Source organism: Pleurodeles waltl, chromosome 5 (assembly GCF_031143425.1).
Source record: "Pleurodeles waltl isolate 20211129_DDA chromosome 5, aPleWal1.hap1.20221129, whole genome shotgun sequence".
NCBI lineage: Eukaryota > Metazoa > Chordata > Amphibia > Caudata > Salamandridae > Pleurodeles > Pleurodeles waltl.
Genome location: NC_090444.1, coordinates 1,736,527,928 through 1,736,548,306, shown reverse-complemented (window position 1 = coordinate 1,736,548,306; position 20,379 = coordinate 1,736,527,928). Strand labels below are relative to the sequence as shown.

Genomic DNA, 20,379 nt, shown 5'->3' with positions numbered 1-20,379 from the left:
GAACCAATTACCATCCAGGAGTGAGATCTCTTCGACAACACTTCTTTGTCTGCATGGAGTAAAATCATTTTTCCCATTGAATTCATAACCATGTTTTAAGCAAGTGATGAAAGGTTAATGCTCAATGCTCGTCCACCTTGAAAATGGTAAGGCCCCATTTAAACAGTTATGTGCCTCAATGTTACTCAGGTCATTTATAGCCTTCCACGCAAGACTACTGAAGAGCGGTGTGGAGACACTTTTTAGCTTCTAACACAGTTTCAAGAATGCATGCAGACTACGTGTGTTCCGAAACGTCAGACGGATTTGTGATAGAGAGGTATTTCATGGAAGATTAAACACACAAAGGTATGTCCTTATTACAGCTTTATCAATTATTTTCTCAGCTCCTGCTCTTAGCACCTCTATTCCATAGGTAAGAGAGGGTGCATGTTTTTCCATCATAACCTGCAAGAGAGGCTGAAAAGACATTCCTTTTAAGGTGTTTCTCATGGAACAAAAAGCGGAAGTTAAAGTGTTGTTTCTTCTTTGTATAACAATACACTGTTTGTCAAAAGTTCCTTTACGTTCAAAAATTACTCCTGGATATTTGTAGTCTGCCAAAAGATCTAACGCTGAGCCATCCAGATAGTAAATCAGTTGTAGGCATCTTCTCGTGGACACTAACATTGTTTTTGTTTGGATACTTTCACTGGTAACCCATGTTTTGCAGAGTACTGAGCCATTGCGATAATTAATCGCTGTAGGTCACAATTAGTATAACTAATCAAAACTACATAATCTACATAGATCATATGAGACTTTCTAAATCCAGACTTCTTAGGAAAATGTGAGCTAACACTTTTAAGCAAAGTGGTCAGTTCTGCCAAGTACAAGGTGAAAAGAAATGGGGCCAAAACACATCCTTAAGACTGTTGCTTCTTGGTTTTCTTCGACACTGTTGAAACTTTACCCAGCCTACCCCTAGCTTGAACTATAGAATGTTACACAGCACTGCATCAAAGGCAGAACTAAAGTCAACATAGCATAGATGTAGATTGTATGAATGGTGCCTGGCTTTTTCTCTTAACAAAGCAAGCATGGAGATGTTTGCAGCAGTACCTGTTTTCTTAATGAACCCAGTCTGACTAACTGGCACTAAAGAGCCTGTTTCATCCCAGTCTATCAAGTAAAAATTAACAGATGATGAACAAAATGCAGAAAAAATCAACCACCAGTCACAGATCTGGGTTTAATCCATCAGTTTTTCCTCACCATGCCATTCCAGTTTGGATCCAGCTATATGCAAATCAGTCTTGACCCTGCCCCCCATGGTAACAGTCCAGCCAGAACTACTCATTTCTGGATATCACCTCTCATCAGCCAGTCTAGCTTGAATCTGGTGTTATAGTGAGCATGGGACCTATGTCTGGGCATACATTTCCCACGTAGGGTGACAAAAGCATAAATAACAGATTATAGACTGAATACAGAACAAATCTTGCATTCACCCTCAGTCACAGATCTACATTTAATCCATCAGTTTTTCCTCGCCATGCCATTTTAGTTTAGACCCAGCCATATGCAAATCAGTCTTGAGCCTGCCCCCCATGGGAATAGTCCAGCCCGAAAGGCTAAGACGGGTCCTTCCTGGACCAGAAACAAGCATTCTGCTACTGGTTTTGGGGTACCACCCCTTCATTAGCAGGCTATCTTGAATCTGGTGACATAGGCCCTCATTACGACCTCTGCAGTCTTTTCAAAAGACCGCCAAGGCTGCGAGAGCCAAAATACTGCGAACGGTAACAGTGTTAGCCCAGCGGAAAAGTCACATCAACATTGTTGCCGGCTCGTAATAGAGCCGGCGCCAATGCTGATGTGCAGCGGGTGCAGTAGCACCCGTCGCTCATTTCACTGCCCGAAATTCGGGCAGTGAAACGCGCAACGGGGCTATGCCTGGGGGCCCCTGCACTGCCCATGCAAAGTGCAAGGGCAGTGCAGGAGCCCCCAGGGACACCCCAAGTCCCCCTTACCGCCAGCCTTTCTATGGCTGTGTTTACCGCCGAGGCCAGGCTGGCGGTCGGGAGTCATAATCCCCAGGACAGCGGTGCTTGCACTACTGCCTTGAGGATTATGACCGTCAGAAGCCTGGCGGTCTAGTGGAGGGGCCAGCGGTATGGCCGTGGCTATTGCGCCACGGTCATAGTAGCTAGCAGAACACCGCCAGCCTGTTGGCAGTGTTACCGCCAGCTCACCGCCGGCCGCCAGGTTCATAATGAGACCCATAGTGAGCCCGGAACCCACATCTAGGCATACCTTTCCCACTTAGGGCAAATAAAGCAAAAAGAAAAGATGATGGACAGAATGCGGAACAAATCAAACATTCACCCCCAGTCACAGATCTGGGTTTCACCAATCAGTTTTTTTGCTCGCCCTTCTAGTTCTGACCCAGCCATATGCAAATCAATCTTGCCTGTGTTCCCAACATCCCTTCCCACTTAGGTGACTAAAGAAAGAGTTGTGTCATAGGTTGAGCCTATTGATCCAATGGGTCACTGATTTCTTGACAAACCTGCTTCCGTTTATGCCTGGCTTTCTGTTCCACCCTTTCCATTGATCCAGATGACCAAAAGAGCCTTCTGTAGTTGATCATAGAGACTGAGCCTATCTCCCACTGGACTTGATCTTGAATTGGACAGTCTACATGTAGCAGCATCCTCTGAGGTTGATGGTCACTTTCCAGCCTGCTTTCCTGTTCATAGTGTTAAACCATTTGAAATAAGGCTAGTGGCCCACTCCTGGGAGAAATTTCACATATCTTCCTGGGCTGAACACAGGCTGGAAGTTGGTAGGTGCTAACGTGACACTCATTCACATTAACTGAAAGGCCATCCTTCAGAGTGGAGGCCATTAACTAAGAAAGCCAGAGGTTCAGTAAAAAACAAAATAGAATCAATGTCCAGAAAGGGGCCAGAAATTCAATACATCTAGCTCCTATCACGCTGTCAATCCCTGCAACGACTTCCCCCACACAGCAGGGACTCCTCCTAAGTTCTTGAATTAGTTGTTATGCTGAACCATTGAGACTGCCTGTACTGAGGTCCAGCCTCACCACTATTCCTACTCAGCGCCTGGATACCATCATGGGTGGCAAGCAGACTCTACAAATCCACCTTATACTACATCACATTACATTGCGAACCAACACTGCATTCACTTGGCGACATGAGACTGCTAGTTAGCCATCGGACAGGTCAGGCAAGTAATTTTAGTTTAGTTTAAAAAAATACAACTACAGCATTCAATTGGATTTTCAAGACCAATTAAAAATAGTGGTTTCATGTTTTTTAGTTGGTTTCATTCCCTAAATATAGCACTTGTATTTTAATCTGTACCCTAAATGTATGACTTTTAAATACCATTCACTCTCCCTTAGGGACTACAAGGTCTACATAGAAGCGACTTACTAATAGTTAAAAGGGTGTTGTTTTCCTGTATTTGTAAGTCGCACTCCAGCTTTAAACTGCAGCAGTCAGGCTGCAAAGGTAGGCCTGAATCTATGGACAAGTGCTGCAGTCCTCAGGTAATATTCAACTTTTAATGAACTGGGTGTTTGGGTTTATTTCCACACCATATTCTATGGCCTTAAAGGACTGTTAAATTATAATTTAAGGTATTAGCTAACTTAAACTTATTTTAGCGGTCAGAGCACATACACTGGATACTGGACAGCAGTGCCCCCGTGTGCAGAGCCTAAAAACCAGCAAGTTCAGCAAATAAAATGGGGGTTGCCCCATTAAAAGCATTTCCTACCAATGTACAATAATAAAAATGTGACAGTCCATTTGGGCTAAGTGATTTTTAGCTATTAGTCATCATTGCTGAAAATTACTGAAGTGTCTTTTCTTCTCTGTTTTATTCAGCATTAGCTAAATTTCTGACTTTTTCTTTTCAACATTTCCAGAGGCAATGACTACACAAAGATTAGTTTCCCCTATGAATCAGGCAAGCCTTGTGGAAGATGTCCAAATGATTGTGATGCTGGGTTGTGCAGTAAGTTTCTCTGTGTTATTAATAAATATAACTGCACTACTTATGCCTCTGTTTCACATGTTTCAATAATTTTTCAAACTGATAGCCACTTTGTACATTAGTGCTCCACTGTCTAATCTCCCTTTTGTGTGAGAGTTAATCTTGTGCAATGTTGAGTTTTTTAACCCACTGTAGGAATGGTCTCAGCATTGGCCCTTTAACTTGCCAGTATATCGTCATCTTTTATCCCACAAATCACTGAAAGTTTACTATCTTTCACTGTCTTACATTGTGCCATTCTTCCTACCCTTACTAATGGCATTCATGCACTTTGAATCTTTGCATATGATGAAATGTTATATTAAAGGTATAGTTCCAAAAAGGGAAGTACACATAATGGTTGATTACAGCAGGACATCAATTAAGAAAAAGTCCATAGTAAGCAGCAGTGTTAAACATAATTTCGTGTGATTACCTAGACCAAATTAACTTAGTGATAAAGGTCTCTTTCTCCTGTATCATTAAAATCAAGGTTCACCCTCAACCTATAGACAAGCCCTGGTATGGTCAAACAGGGAGAAATCAAATTATTGTTAATAATATCAATGTTGTGCACAAAGGCCTGGTGGGCTCTTTGCAGCATGATATTGTTTTCTTTACAACAACATTTACAAAGGCATCAATAAAGTCAACCACACATAATCAAATTAGCCATTTATATCATCTTTTGCCTAAAGTGATTGGACGTTTGATCTACTTTAGACTATTGCAGGCCCAGCATAGTGTGCATGTTTCATGTTTTATCCTGTATTAATTTAATTTAATATGGGGATATCACCAAAATATTCTATATTGTTTAGATTTACTGTTATATTTCCCAGGCTCATGTCTTCCTAAATAGGTATATTCATAATTGAAGTAATTTGTTTTCAAAACTACATATGTGTTTCATCAAGCCATTAACCTCAGTAAAATGTATGTACTGTAATTGATACTAAGTGAATGGGCAATGAATAACCAGTTTTACAATTTAATGTCCTATAAAACAATAGATATTCAATCACCTTCTCTCAAGTTTCATCTGTGAATTATTTTTTTTAAACTTGAAGGTCACATATATTCAATTAAATTCTCACAAATCTCATCTTCCACTTTCCTTACCACCAACCATCAGCCAACATGTGTCTGCAATAAAATTGCTGTATCAAATCTCAAAGTTTACAATTCAAAGACCTGCAAAGGAATATACTGCATAGTATTTTTGGGATACAGGTCATGGATTCCTCTTTACAAAGAATGCATTTTCCAAGTCATTGCCGAAGATATGGTTCATATCTTGTGGCATAGATGATTATTGATGGGTCAGAAAGTGGTTGATGATAATTGTGAGTCCCTAAATGGTTCAACTTCTACATTTAAAACTGACTTTAGTTCATTTGCACTGGCAACTCAAAAGAACCCTATAACCTACAAAGAGTCACAGGTTTCCCTTTGTCTACGTTACTTTCCTTAAGGCTCTACACATTAATACCAGCATCATAATTTATCAATAAACCAATGCCAGACAACAGAATTTGAAATTCTGCTCCTTTCTAGACAATCAATGCCTCAAACACTGCCTGCAGGACATTGAGTCTAGCACTTCCTTCAAACCTATACCAGTGAGTCCAAACCTAGCTCAACCCCGTGAACATAGGTGGATTTAAACCCCAACATTTACCTGGATACTAGCTTCATCTCAAAGCAACACATTACCAAGCAAATAGGATGGTCTAATACCAGCTCTAATATAAAAGCTAAAACTGTTCCTCTCAGAAAGTGATGCCGGCCCTATTCTGCAAGTGGATACCCTGGTTTAGTCATTGGTTGTCACTGTTGTTTATTGCTTTGATTTTATCCACACTATCTTGTGGATGTAGTCTACTTAAAAAGCAGTCCACACACATTGCCATTAAATAATGTTTTTTGTGAATTTTTATTGAGAGGGCCTCTGCCCCGCAGTGTTCTCTGTGTTAAATTCAACCTCCACCTCACCCTGCCCAATAATTTTAGTGTTCCCTCATGCATCACCCTCATATTCTGCATTATTTTTTTAATTCTCAAGACTGTGTCAGGAGCAAGCCCAACTGTACATGCCACCTTTAAGTGAGTCACACCTTTTACATTTTTTTTGTTTATTGTTCCTATGTGGCCAATGTTGGATGGTAAAAAAAAAAATATAATATTTTTGCTATGAATTAATTAGGATGCATGCCCACAAGCATAGCAACGGATGTATACATGGTAGCCACCTTCTAACAGTAACCAAAATAGCCATTGAGTGCACACTTACATGCTCTTGCAACCATTATGTATGAATGCATCTGCATCACAGTGGGAACAAATGTATTTGAGGCAACTCTCAGCTGACATTTTATCTCTTTTATTATTTTATTTTAACTTTACCATTCCCACATGACCAACAGGAATGATGGAAAGGTAAACAAAATGCATGCTGACTGAAGTAATGCAAACAAGCATTGAAAAGCCAGAAGGTTGGTACCCTTCTACTAAACGTGAGGTCTATTGGTGTTACCAGTGCTTCTTTATATAAGAATAATAGAGAAGTACAGGTTCTTATAAATGCAGATTTCTGTATGTGTAGCAATGAGTTAAGTGGAAAAATATTATGTAGCATAGCACAATGATCTGAAAGACCACTAGATGGATTTATACTCCAGAGGTTGATGAGCAATGCATGCCTTAGCTCATGAACGGCAAAGTATTTTTCACTTTGAAATACACAATCTGTTCTAGGGATGCAAACTTGATTGTGCCTGATGTAGCAGATGGGGAATGAATTGCATAATGTTTAGTAGTGTCAGGGACTTTGTGCTAGATGTATTTATGGACTGTACAGATAACCATCATTGCAACACTGGTCCTTACAGGTCTGAGTTGTCTTCAATGTGCTAGTGACTGACATTATATTTACTGCTATGTTTTAACTATGGAGCTCTGGGTGACTTGGTCCCAGATTATTTACCATTCTTGCTGCTGAAGCTATTTGATGAAATTGATTTATTGAAATGCAATAGTGTACTTCCATATGCATGGATATTTTGCCTCTCTGGGATCTAAATACTATGAGACAGAACTGAAAAAGGCAATGGTGGATAGTGTTATTTTACCATGGGCATCCTCCTCACATAGTTTGAAAGTGACCCTTTAAATATTATCTTGGCTATCAATCTTGGTATGATTGTCACTGTCCTGGATGGTCAGTAGATTATGTATGGGGAGTGATCATGTGGTGCAATTACCTCTGAAATAGCCACTTTTTCTTGTTACTGTTTACAATCTCTGACTGTTCAGTAAGGGACACAAAACCCTGCAAGGCTTTACATGGGTGGTATTTTTTTTATAAGAGATTAATAGATGTATGTATTATTGGCACAGGAGTAGTAGTAAAGTACAGGTGACATTGCTCAGCCTTGAAGAACTCTTCATATCACCTGGTGGGAATCATATAGGGTGAACACCAGTTTCAATCCTGTGAGTGGTTATATATGACTTCTTTAATTCAGAATTATTGGTATTGCAGCAAACCTTCTGCCTATCTTGTACCCATAACTTCCACTTAATGAGGTATATATACTGAAAGGTTTAAAGAGGATTAAAAATGGCACATATATGTTTTTCTTTTAAAATATTCACTGTAACTAGCTTCTCACTTTTTTGTATTTCAGCCAATCCTTGCCCATTCCATGACAAATTTATAAACTGTGAAAGCTTAAAAGAGGACTGCAAATATGATTACCTTGTAAGGGCTGGTTGCAAAGCCACTTGTAAGTGTACTACTGAAATAAAGTAGTCATAAGAAGAATATGCTCCTGGACACCTCTGATTGATTCATGAACCATCTACAAACATTATTGTCTTAAAGGACAGTGCCAACTGATTTTTGTGTTCAACTTCATTTATTATAATGAATTATATAATTACTATTGATGTCTCCATAACCCTAGTTCCAGCTTGCATTCAGGACATTTGTAACCACTAAGCTTCCAGAAAGTAGTTCAGAACGTTCTTCATGTGTGTCCAAAATATTTATAAAATGCATTTCAGGAATTACATAGTTTTATATTCCAAATAACTTTACCATTAATCTGGTACTTCTTGAGGACATAAAACCCATTTAAAGATTGTGGAAAGTGATCATTTTATAGAATTATATGTTTGTATGATTTGAATTCATAATAACTGTTTAGGCATCAATTCATATGTACTTATATCCACAGAAGATTTAATATCGGGTACACCTAAGACCCATATATATGCAACAACAACAACTTTCAGTCATGCCATTTATGGTCCAAATTGATAATCCATGAGACAACATTATTTCAGACATGAATTGAATCACAAAACTCAGCTAATAATTTCTTTATATCATTTAATGAGTATATACAGGAAAAAGGAAGCCAAGGTGCTCATTGTTCAAGTGGTATTTTGTATGAACTGAAGTGACAAACCGTTAATATGCAAATAATGGGTAATTGGATACTAATGGAAACTCCTCAGCTCCATATCATGAATAAGCCATAAAATAACCCCTTGTGCTGATAGTGTTTCGATCTCATATAAAAATAACAAAAAGTCAAAATCAGGACATAAATAGAGTCCAATCAATAGACCTGGAAATTAGGGTGTGTGTGTGTCAGCTGTTCAGAATCAATTGTCATCCACATCCCATTCCCACTGTTCTTATATTGTGACTGCCCATATATTGTGATGTGACTCTGAACTAGGTACCTGTGGAATTACATTTTTTCTGGGACAAGTTGTGCAACATTGACCATCACTCCTGGTGGAGATCCCTTTAGTATATGGAACAAACTTGGCATACTCATTTAATTTAAGCCCAGATGCTTACTGTTAGAAATGCGGTCTTTGGTTGGCAGTCAGGTTACCCACTGTCAAAGCAAGGACCCTCACTCTAGTGAGGGTAAGTCATACACAATCCAAATTATCCTGCGCCCACCCTCTGGCAGCTTGGCACTGAGCATTCAGGCTTAACTTAGAAGGCAATGTGTAAAGTATTTGTGCAGTAAATCATAGAATAACACCATATAGCACCATAAAAATATACCACACAGTGTTTAGAAAAATATATACTATTTATCTGGATAAATGCAGGTCAAAACGATTAAAGATGCTATAAGTAAATGTTGAGATATCACTGAAAAGTGATCTAAAGGGGGTCATTCCAACTTTGGCGGGCGGCGGAGGCCGCCCGCCAAAGTTCCCCCGCCAGAAGACCGCACCGCGGTCAAAAGACCGCGGCGGTCATTCTGGCATTCCCACTGGGCTGGCGGGCGACCGCCAAAAGGCCGCCCGCCCGCCCAGCGGGAAAGCACCAGCAACGAGGATGCCTGCTCCGAATGGAGCCGGCGGAGTTGCTGGTATGCAACGGGTGCAGTTGCACCCGTCGCGATTTTCAGTGTCTGCCAAGCAGACACTGAAAATCAATGTGGGGCCCTGTTAGGGGGCCCCTGCAGTGCCCATGCCAGTGGCATGGGCACTGCAGGGGCCCCCAGGGGCCCCACGACACCCGTTCCCGCCAGCCTGGTTCTGGCGGTGAAAACCGCCAGAACCAAGCTGGCGGGAAGGGGGTCGGAATCCCAATGGCGGCGCTGCTTGCAGCGCCGCCGTGGAGGATTCACAGGGGCAGCGGGAAACCGGCGGGAAACCGGCGGGAAACCGGCGGGAAACCGCCGGCTTCCCTTTTCTGACCGCGGCTTTACCGCCGCAGTCAGAATTGCCCTTGATGCACCGCCAGCCTGTTGGCGGTGCATCCTCCAACCCCGGCCCTGGCGGTCCATGACCGCCAGGGTCGGAATGACCCCCAAAGTGTCTTAAGTCTTTTAAAAGCAAACAAAGGGGGTCATTCTGACCCTGACGGGCGGCGGAGGCCGCCCGCCAGAGTTCCCCCCTCCAGAACACCGCTCCGCGGTCATAAGACCGCTGCAGTGATTCTGGCTTTTGCACTGGGCTGGCGGGCGGCCGCCAAAAGGCCGCCCGCCAGCCCAGTGCAAAAGAGCCTACCCACGAGGACGCCGGCTCAGAATTGAGCCGGCGGAGTGGGAAGGTGCGACGGGTGCAGTGGCACCCGTCGCGTATTTCAGTGTCTGCAATGCAGACACTGAAATACAATGTGGGGCCCTCTTACGGGGGCCCCTGGCATGGGCACTGCAGGGGCCCCCAGGGGCCCCACGACAACCCATACCGCCATCCTGTTCCTGGTGGGAGAACCGCCAGGAACAGGATGGCGGTATGGGCTGTCAGAATCCCCCATGGCGGCGCAGCAAGCTGCGCCGCCATGGGGGATTCCCAGGGCAGCGGAAAACCAGCGGAAAACCAGCGGAAAACCAGCGGAAAACCGGCGGGAGACCGCCGGTTTTCCCTTTCTGACCGCGGCCAAACCGCTGCGGTCAGAATGCCCTGTGGGGCACCGCCAGCCTGTTGGCGGTGCTCCCACCGACCCTGGCCCCGGCGGTAGTGAACCGCCGGGGTCAGAATCACCCCCAAAGTCTTTTTCAAGCAACAAGTACTTGGTTTGCGTGAAAAATCTCCACAAAGAACCGCAGAAGAAGAGACACGTGGAAACAAAAGGGTGTGTGTCATTTAGTTCTCATGCAGGGACGGCTGTGCCTCGATTTCCGGCGCTTGGTCATGGATTCTCTTCGGGTTGCTGGGTTTTTCCGACGCCCTGAGGACGATGCATGGATTTACTGTGCTGGCAGGACGAAGTCACAGGAGCTGTGTCGATTCGGTGGGCATTGCGTCACATTTTCTACCACACGGCAGGCGAGGCATCGATTCCTCTCTGGAAGTCGGTCTGCGTTGTTCCGGTTTGTCTGGGTGTTGTTCCGGTGGGCCGTGCGTCGTATTTCTGGTCACTACGCTGGCGCTGTGATGATCTTCTCGATGCAAAGTCAGGCTGTGTCGTTCAGGTTTGGCGTGCAATGAAATTTTCACTGCAGTGCAGGCTGTGCGTAGTTTCTGGCAGGCTGTGTGTCAAATTTCACTGCACAAGGAGTCCTTCTTGTAGAGATGAAGTCTTGTTGGTCCTAAAACTTCAGGGAACAGGAGGTAAGCTCTATCCAAACCTTTGGAGAGCATTTCTTCACCACAGCCAGAGAGCAACAAGGCAGCAGGGCAACAGCAAGGCAGCAGTCCTTCACAGAAAGCAGATAGGTGATTCCTTTGTAGAGCAAGGGAGTTCTTCTGGGCAGGATGCAGGTTTTGGTTCTAGTTTCTTCTCCAGGAAGTGTCTGAGTTGTTAGGGGCAGAGGCCCCGTTTAAATGCCCAAATGTGCCTTTGAGGTGGGGGAGACTTCAAATAGTGGCTTAGAAGTGCACAAGGTCCCATTTCAGTTCAATCCTGTCTGCCAAGGTCCCAGTAGGGGGTGTGGCAGTCCTTAGAAGAGGGCAGGCTACTGTCCTTTGACATGCAAGTGTCAGGCCCTCCACCCTCCCACCCAGGGAAGACCCATTCAAAATGCAGATGTATGCAAGTGAGGCTGAGTATCCTGTGTGTGGGGCGTGCCTGAGTGAATGCACAAGGAGCTCTCAACTAAACCCAGCCAGGCGTGGATTGTAAGGCATGGAAAGATTTAAGTGCAGAGAAATGCTCACTTTCTAAAAGTGGCATTTCTAAAATAGTAATATTAAATCCAAGTTCACCAGTCAGCAGGATTTTATATCACTATTCTGGCCATACTAAATATGACCTTCCTACTCCTTTCAGATCAGCAGCTACCACTCAAACAATGTATGAGGGCAGCCCCAATGTTAGCCTATGAAGGGAGCAGGCCTCACAGCAGTGTAAAACAAATTTAGGAGTTTTACACTACCAGGACATGTAAACTACACAGGTACATGTCCTGCCTTTTGCCTACACAGCACCCTGCCCTATGGGTTACCTAGGGCATACCTTAGGTGTGTAGAAAAAGGGAAGTTTTAGGCTTAGAAAGTACTTTTAAATGCCAAGTCGAATTGGCAATGAAACTGCACACACATGCCTTGCAATGGCAGGCCTGGGAAAAGGTAAAGGGGCTACTTAAGTGAGTGGCACAACCAGTGCTGCAAGCCCACTAGTAGCATTTAATCTACAGGCCCTGGGCATATATAGTGCACTCTATTAGGGACCTATAAGTAAATTAAATAGCCCAATTAAGGATGATCCAGTGTTACCATGTTTAAAGGGAGAGAGCACATGCACTTTAGCACTGGTTATCAGTGATAAGGTGCGCAGAGTCTGAAAACCAGCAAAAACAGTATCTAAAAAGTGGAGGGAGGCAGGCAAAATGTTAGTGGTGACCACCCTAAGCCTGTCAGGTCTAAAACTTCCCAGGTGTTTTCAGTAGATTTAGAATCTTCAAATTTTAGTGTGACCAGCGAGCACACTTGTCCTCACAGGAGCTCTAGTGCTTGTACTCTAATTACTTATGTGTTGATGATTATCTCAATTTGTTTATTAGGTGGAAACACTTTCCACATTAGGGGTTATTTGATCACTAGTTCATAATATGAAGCTCAGGAATGTATATTTCGAATTGCTCTGGTTGAATCTATATTATCAGGTTGCCCCATATTTGTATATGATTTTATACTTGAATAAATATCACTTTGGGATCACTGGAGTTCCGACCACCCTGGCTTTATTTCTTCTTGTAAACATTCATTAAATATTTTAGAGCAATTCTTGGCAGGGATTGATGATTTCATTTATATTTAAAATAATCTTATTTTTCTAATAGATTATCTTGTCTGAGAATCCATGATATCACTGTATGTTGTTGTGTATAAATATTGTATACCCCAAACCTCTGTTCGGTTAAATGGGCAGTTCCTGCTTTGAATACACCTGTCTACATAGTTTTTTTTTTACAGGTTTAAAACAAATCAATAATATGTAACTAGTATTACAGTCTATCGTAACATACAAGAACCTGCTTCCCAAACCTGTTTGTGTGCTCAATGTACAGATGTACAAGTGTGGGTTTCACATAACATGTCTTTGCTCACACAATGTAATTAAATCATCTGTGAGTACTGGATAATGAGTTTTCCACTGAGGATAGTCTTAGAAACTTTATAAACACATATATATGCTTGAATGTAGATATTTATAAGCTTTCAACAGCATAACTACCCATAAAAAAGATGTACTCCATTGAATAACAGGAGCAATTTTGGGACATATGTATCATTCTTCACAATAGCGGTTACCTAATTGCGATTTTTAACGAAACGCAATTAAGAAATCGCTATTGGAATGTACTTCACATACTGTGATTCGTGAGGGCTTGCAAATCGACCTACCTCATTAATATTCATGAGGTAGGTCACAATTTGCGTGCCATTGCGATCAATAAAGCAATCTTTTTTTTTTTTGTTTTTTAATGCAGCCTGTTTTCCTTTAAGGAACCACTGCCTACTCTTAAAAAACATTTTTGCATGCATTCACAAAGGGGAAGGGGTCCCTCTGGGACACCTTCCCCTTTGCAAATGGGTTACCACCTACTTGATGTAGGTGGTAACTGTGATTGTTTTGCGACCACATTCACGGTCACAAAACAATCATACATACCTCTGCGATTCGGTATCAGGAAGGGACGCCCTTGACACGTCTCTTCCTAATACCAAATTGGTATGTAGTCGCAAATTGGACTTGTTACATACCAAAACGCATGTTTGCAATCACAAATAGCCCGTTGGGCCATTTGCGATCACAAAAATGTTTGATACATCTGTCCCCAGGATTTCAGGTTTGAAACAGGTAATTCACAAATACAATAATCTCTGATCCACATTAGCTGAATCCTTCCAGGGATACTGCTGGAAACTTTTCTGAATTTCCAGAAAATTTAAAGATACTCCAAACATAGGAGAAAATACATTTCCAAATTTGTTTGTGCCAGGCAATATGTTTATAGTCTCACCAGATCGAATTAGAAACTCAGCACACATTAAAACGTAACATGTCTGACAAATTAATTCAGAATGTTAGCCTTATTGTTAACCCATTGATTGAATTGCTGACTAGTTTAATGTTATTTGTTATAGATACATATGTCTGTCCTTTTAGCTTGTATGTTTGATAAAATATCCATCTAGTGAAGTATAACAAAATCTGTGTCCTGTTTAATAAAGATGATGTACCTCTTATATTTTTTCCATGTTGTCATTTGTGATGTATCTTTGAGATATTTTGCATAGTTGTAGTTTTTACTCAACCAGACTGCTCAATAAGGAAGGGAGATGGGATTTGACATGATAAACTGACTGTGGGATAGCTGCATGTGTTAGCCAGAAATATAGTAACATGATTTTCAAGTCTTTGAGAACATGAGTCCCTATTGAGGTTTGGTGCAAGGATTTCCACAAATTTTATTGAATTTTAAGACAGAAATAGTGAATTGAATGTGCCCACAATGGTTTTGGTACATGTTCAGCAAATCTTAAGTAGTACAACATAATGTATATGGACATTCTTCGTACACTTTTGGATAAAGTTGATATCCATTTCCTAGCATATGTAAACCACATCCCAAGTGGTAAATGGTCATCATCCACATCTTTTATATCAACATCCTTCTAACCACTTAGTTCCTTCATTTGTGTAAGTGCACTGTCAGAAGTCTTCAAAGTATGACCAAATTGAGTGGATATATTGTATTATTTAAACCATTCACACATTTCACAATGTCTTAATTTTTTGAACTTTACCATCAATAGTGTCTTTAGGAACTGGATCACAAATCATTCTTGACTGATGCTATTATGGTATTGCTTGTTCTAAACACATTTGACCACCATATCATGAAAACAGGCTCATAGAGGAAGTAACATGTGACACAGATGTTTTTGCACATTTGTTTGGCATTTTCTTGTGCTGGTGATGTATTCTGTTGTGTTTTGTGCTGTTGTATTTTTGTGCTGTTTTATTGCAATATGACTTTGTTTTTGATGTATTGCATATTTTCTATTGTATTTGGTTTTGACTCTTTTGTTCTGAAGTTCATATTATGCATTAAGTGGGGTATTATGTTGCTATGTGTATGTTATTGTGCTGTGATCAGTTGTTTACTTTACATACGTCACATGTCTTGAGAGTTCCTATGACAAGAAACCATTAACCACTTTTTAAGGTGGTAAAATAGCGCTGCTGCAGCTCTCCCACCAAATAAAACTCAAATGTGGTTTTGAATATCTGAAATATCCATTTAGATTCCACTGTGCCTGCCACTTGCGTTTGAAGTGCTTTTTAGTTTCAAACAGATGAAGGACACATGTAAAGAGATCACTGCAGTTGCTTACTGAATAGGCCCTGTCACAGGAGTAGTTTCTTAGCATTTGCTGTTTAAAAGACTGTTAATGTGAGACAAAGGGCCTTATTATGAATGTGGCAGTCTATAGACCACCACAGTCGGGACTGTCGGACTGCCAATGCGGCAGTCCGACCGTCTCATTACAACCCTGGAGGAACTGCCAGCTCCACCAGGATCTTGGATCTCGGTGGCCTGGCGGTGGTGGAGTTCCTAATCCACCAGGGCAGCGCTGCATGATTATGACCTCATTCTCCGTCAGCAGTTGCATGGTGGTAGCACCTCCATGAAAAGACTGTCGGAGAACGAGTACAGAGGGCCACTGTACTCCCCATGCACTTGGCATGGGCAGTGCAGGGATCCCCCTGGCCAGCACCATCACAATGTTCACTGTCTGCTGTGCACCCTACAGGCTACAGCATTGCTGCCGGCTCAATTACGATTCCAGTGGGCGGAAACTTAGGGTTCTGCCTACCGAGCTAGCACAAAACCCATAATTGCTCTGGCAAGGAGGTCCCACATAGGTGACGGTCACCGTGACAGGAATTTGGCTGAACGGGTTTTCCACCCGCCAAACTCATAATGGGGCCCAAAGGGCCTTGTTATGAGGCTAGCGGTCTTGAGACCGCCAACCTTGCGGTAACAGTCAAGATCCCCCCACAGCAAGACTGCCACTGCTGTGGCAGTCTGACTGTCACATTACGACCCTGGCGGTCAGTCCACCAGGGTACCGCCATCTAAGCCAGGATCGGTGATCCCAAAGGGCTGACAGTGGCGGAGGTCGGAATCAGCCAGGGTGGCGCTGCATGCTCCCCCACCCTTCTGATTATGTCCTGGCTCTCTGCCAGCCTTTTCATGGCGGTATCACCACTGGTGGGGAAAATGTGCCATGGGGAGCCCCTGCACTGCCCATACACTTGGTCCCCCCTGACCAACACCCTCGCAATGCTCGTTGTGCATACAGTGAGAATTGCAAGGGTGCTGGTGCCCCCTGTGGCAGCAGCATTGCTCCCGGCTCGATTACGAGCTGTTGACAACGCTGTAGCTACTTTCCCGCTGGGCTGACGAGCAGAAACTTTGGATCAGCCCAACTGGGAAGTTGCAATGGGCCCGACCGGAAGGTAGCCAGTAGGGTGGAAACATCCCTCTCGGAAGATAGACAGACAGGTTATCCCTTCCTCCGAACTCATAATCAAGCCCAAAGTATTGCTGCTCTACTTATCAAGTGGGGATCATTGACTTAATACTGATGAAAAAACATATTGATTTGCAGTAATATCAAAAAATAAATATAGAGTAAAAAAATATTGTCAACAATATTGTCTTCCTATACTTAAGTAACAATACACAAATATTGATAATTAAAATATAGCTGTCAAAAATATCTGTATTAAACTATATTGATAACAAAAATATCAGAAACAAAAATATCATGACCCTGAAATAAAATATGACTAGTAACAAATATGGAAACAAAAAATATTGACTACAAGGAAATTGAAAAAGATCAACAGCTTTAACACAAAAACAAAAAAACAAAATTTTACCGAAAAACAATTAAATTAACCATTTAATGACTGAAATATACTAACTATATAAGAACAATTTACATAAATTAAACAAACATATATGACACCCAAAAATGGACTTCACAATATCAAAACATTAATACAAATATGTATTTACAAGTATTAATATTTAAACATTAGACAAACATAATTTGTTATATATAACTATATTATACAACTATTTTTTTTTTAAATTACCCAATATGATTATGCAATCAGTTCAAATAACAATATAAATAGCACAAAAAATAAAACGACTTACTACTCTTAAAACTTTTAAAACAATAAAAGCTGCAAAAAGACAATATTCTGTCAGATTTTTGAGACAGGACAAGAAAACAGAAGTGGAAAAATATATATAACTACTTGCCAAAGTAAGAAAGATGTTTACTTATACTAAAACGTTATTCATTTTAAAGGTTTACAATGACAAATAACTAACTAATCACTCCGCTGCATCTATGGTTTTAAATATGGATACCACAAAGATATTTACTACAAAATTGAGAAACTACTAATCTACAGAAAAACAACAGAATTTACATGCCTGCAAAACATTATGAAAAAGTAAGTTGTTTAAAACAAATAATAAACAGAAAGTAACCCAAACCTATTACACTCTAAATAAAGTTCCTCTACCCCCACTAACTACCAACAACCAATAGTATTTGCGTATTCCCCAACAGAAAGGGTACACCTAACTAACATTACAAGAATCCCATTGGAAAGACTTAAAATAAATATTGCAATTTAAAATCAAGAATACATATTTAAGCATAAAATAGAAAATGAACAAACAAAAGTTGCATGTCAATATGAAATGTATTATAAATGTTTACACATGTACTATTTAATATGATTGCACAGTTTGCAGACATAATGACAGAAAGACCAAGATACATCATTCTACAGAAAGGAAAACAATTACTCTTTTTGAGGACTGCACTTACACCAAAGAAAGTACAAGCACAGTGTCGGAAAGTCCTCCTTTTTGCCCTGGTCACCCCCAAACTTTTTGGACAGGTACTGATGGTTACCGACTCTTGGCTGTGCCCTGGATACTGTTTACCAGTCCCAGGGCCAGTGCTCGGTGTAAAGTGGATATGCAAATTAGGCTAATTATAATTGGCTAAGTCAACCTACCTATAAGTCCCTAGTATATGGTAGGGCATGTAGGTCTAGGGAATTCAGCATAGGTAGGTGCACTGCTGAGGTACTCAGTGTCATTTTAAAGGCAGGACTGCCTTGCTGGCTGCTTTTAAATTAAGGTTACATGCAAATCTGACTTTGGAATTAAAAGTAGTTCCAAAGCCTTAAACTACCTTATTTTTACATGTAAGTCACCCCTAAGGTGTGCCCTATGTGCCCCTAGGGCTGGGTGCCATGTACATATAAGCAGAGAACTTATAAGCATTGTTTTATAAGACCTGGTGAGGTAAAACAACCACATTTGTTTTTCCCTCATTGTAGTGAATGGCCTCCATAGGCTAGAATGGGGAGACTTTATTTTAATTTTAAAAATCCCCTCAAGTAACAGATACTACAAGTTTGGTATCAAGTTAATTGTTATAATAAATCCCACAATTTCCAGTTGTTGGATTTAATATAACCTATTCGGGTAAAGAGTTTTAAACTTTAGCTGAAAAGTTGCCAACTTCAGCCCTGCAGTGTTTTTGCTGCTTTGTTCTGATTGGCCAGCCTTTGGCAGCCTGGCCAGGCTGCCTTGATGAGGTGTGAAGTGTCCTGGACCCACACAAAGAGATGTGCCTGGGGGAGCAGATCTCCCCTCAGCAGATGGGGAAGGAGGAAAGGGGAGGGCTGCCAAACTGGTCTTGAAAGGCAGAGAAGGACATTTGGAGCAACCCAGCAACACCCTCACATCCTGCAAACCCAGACCATTAGGTGCCCCATTGATTAGATTTGGAAATGCAGGAGAGGGGAGTGTTTAGGATTTTTAGCAACACCAGTGGGTGGGCTCAGCCAGATGTAACCTCTGAAAATCACTTTCAGCCATGATGGATTTTTGAGGAATGTTGGTCACTGGGATTGATTTTTGCCACACTTCCCAGGAAGTGGTCATCAGAGGGGGAAGGACCCAGCCCCTGATTGTAGAACCAGGACCCCCCTGTTTTTCACCCAGGATAAAACTGGCAGACCTGCACCCACACCTCAGATTCCTATCAGATTCCAACAAGGAAGAACTACATGGGAAGAAGGACTGCCCTGCTAGCCCCTGGCCTGCACCTGGACCCTGCACTCTCGAGGACTGCACCAGCTGCACACTTGGGCTTCACCAGAAGAAGGACTTTGCCTGGCTTCAACTGGTTCGAGAAGGGACTCCCTGTTTGCTACAGGTGAAAACTTGCTAACCAGAGATCCCTGCACCAACTCCTGAAGAAACCAACCAGCTGACCACTGTCCAGTGGCCAAAAAGGAGCTTGTTTAAGGTGCATTCTGGGAGTTGTAGTCCACACCCCCAAGGAGCATCCAAGAGCTTCTGGAACCTTGGAATGAACTGTGAACCTTTAGAAGAACATCAAAAGAACATCTGGAAGAAGATCCAGAAGTTTGGAGATCTTTGGAGAACTTTGTGAAAAAAGCTTCATAGAGGGACCGACCTGCCGCGGCAACTCTAGCTAGCTTGCTTCAACCGCGACCCAGTCTGACTTGCAGGTTCGTCCCGGTGAAGAAAATCTCCAAAAAAGAGACTAAGGCCCTCATTACAACCATGGCAGTCGGTGTTAAAGCGGCGGTAATACCGCCAACAGGCCGGCGGAAAATAAATGGAATCACGACCATGGCGGAAACTACCAACATAGACAGCCACCATAACACTACGACCGCCACAGCAGTAGAAACAAACACCGCGGTGGTAACTGCCAACAGACAGACGGAACACAAGGTTCCGCCCACTGTATTATAACACATCTCTCCGCCACCTTTTCCGAGGCGGTACCAATGCCATCAAAAGCACGGCGGAAACAGTACTTGGAACAGAAACCACTCACCTTTCGACACTTTACAAACAAACCAGGACGCATTGGATACCGGCGACGACCATGGTGAGTACTGCACCTAGCACACAGGGGAGAGAATGACACATGCAACACACAACACCCCCACCCCCACCCTCACCCACAACACCATACACACAAATACATGCAGCAACATTACATATACACCCTGTCACCCCCTGGAAGATCACAAGGACAAAATGAAATGATTGTAACATGTGTAATCATTGAAATATCAGATAGGCCAAATTCAAATATCACTATATACAAACATGTACGCCAACTACACAAGTCTGGATATTAATTAAATCATTGTCCGTGGATCAGTGTCCCAAAATGCATGGGTGAAGCCCACACAAGATACCTGACTCGAAACGGAGAGAACACTGCACGGGCATCAGATGGAAAATA

General features: G+C 42.1%; 1 protein-coding gene across 1 annotated transcript in view; it reads left to right on the top strand.

Annotated features, from left to right (window-relative positions):
• Nucleotides 1-14,226, top strand: part of LOC138296725 (cysteine-rich venom protein-like) — a 206,053-nt gene extending 191,827 nt beyond the window's left edge. Inside the window, exons 8-9 of the mRNA XM_069236126.1 lie at nt 3,944-4,032; nt 7,740-14,226. Of these exons, the coding sequence (XP_069092227.1) occupies nt 3,944-4,032; nt 7,740-7,864 (214 nt within the window). The 3' untranslated portion in view covers nt 7,865-14,226. The remainder of the gene's footprint in view (nt 1-3,943; nt 4,033-7,739) is intronic.
• The last annotated feature ends 6,153 nt before the right edge of the window (nt 14,227-20,379 follow it).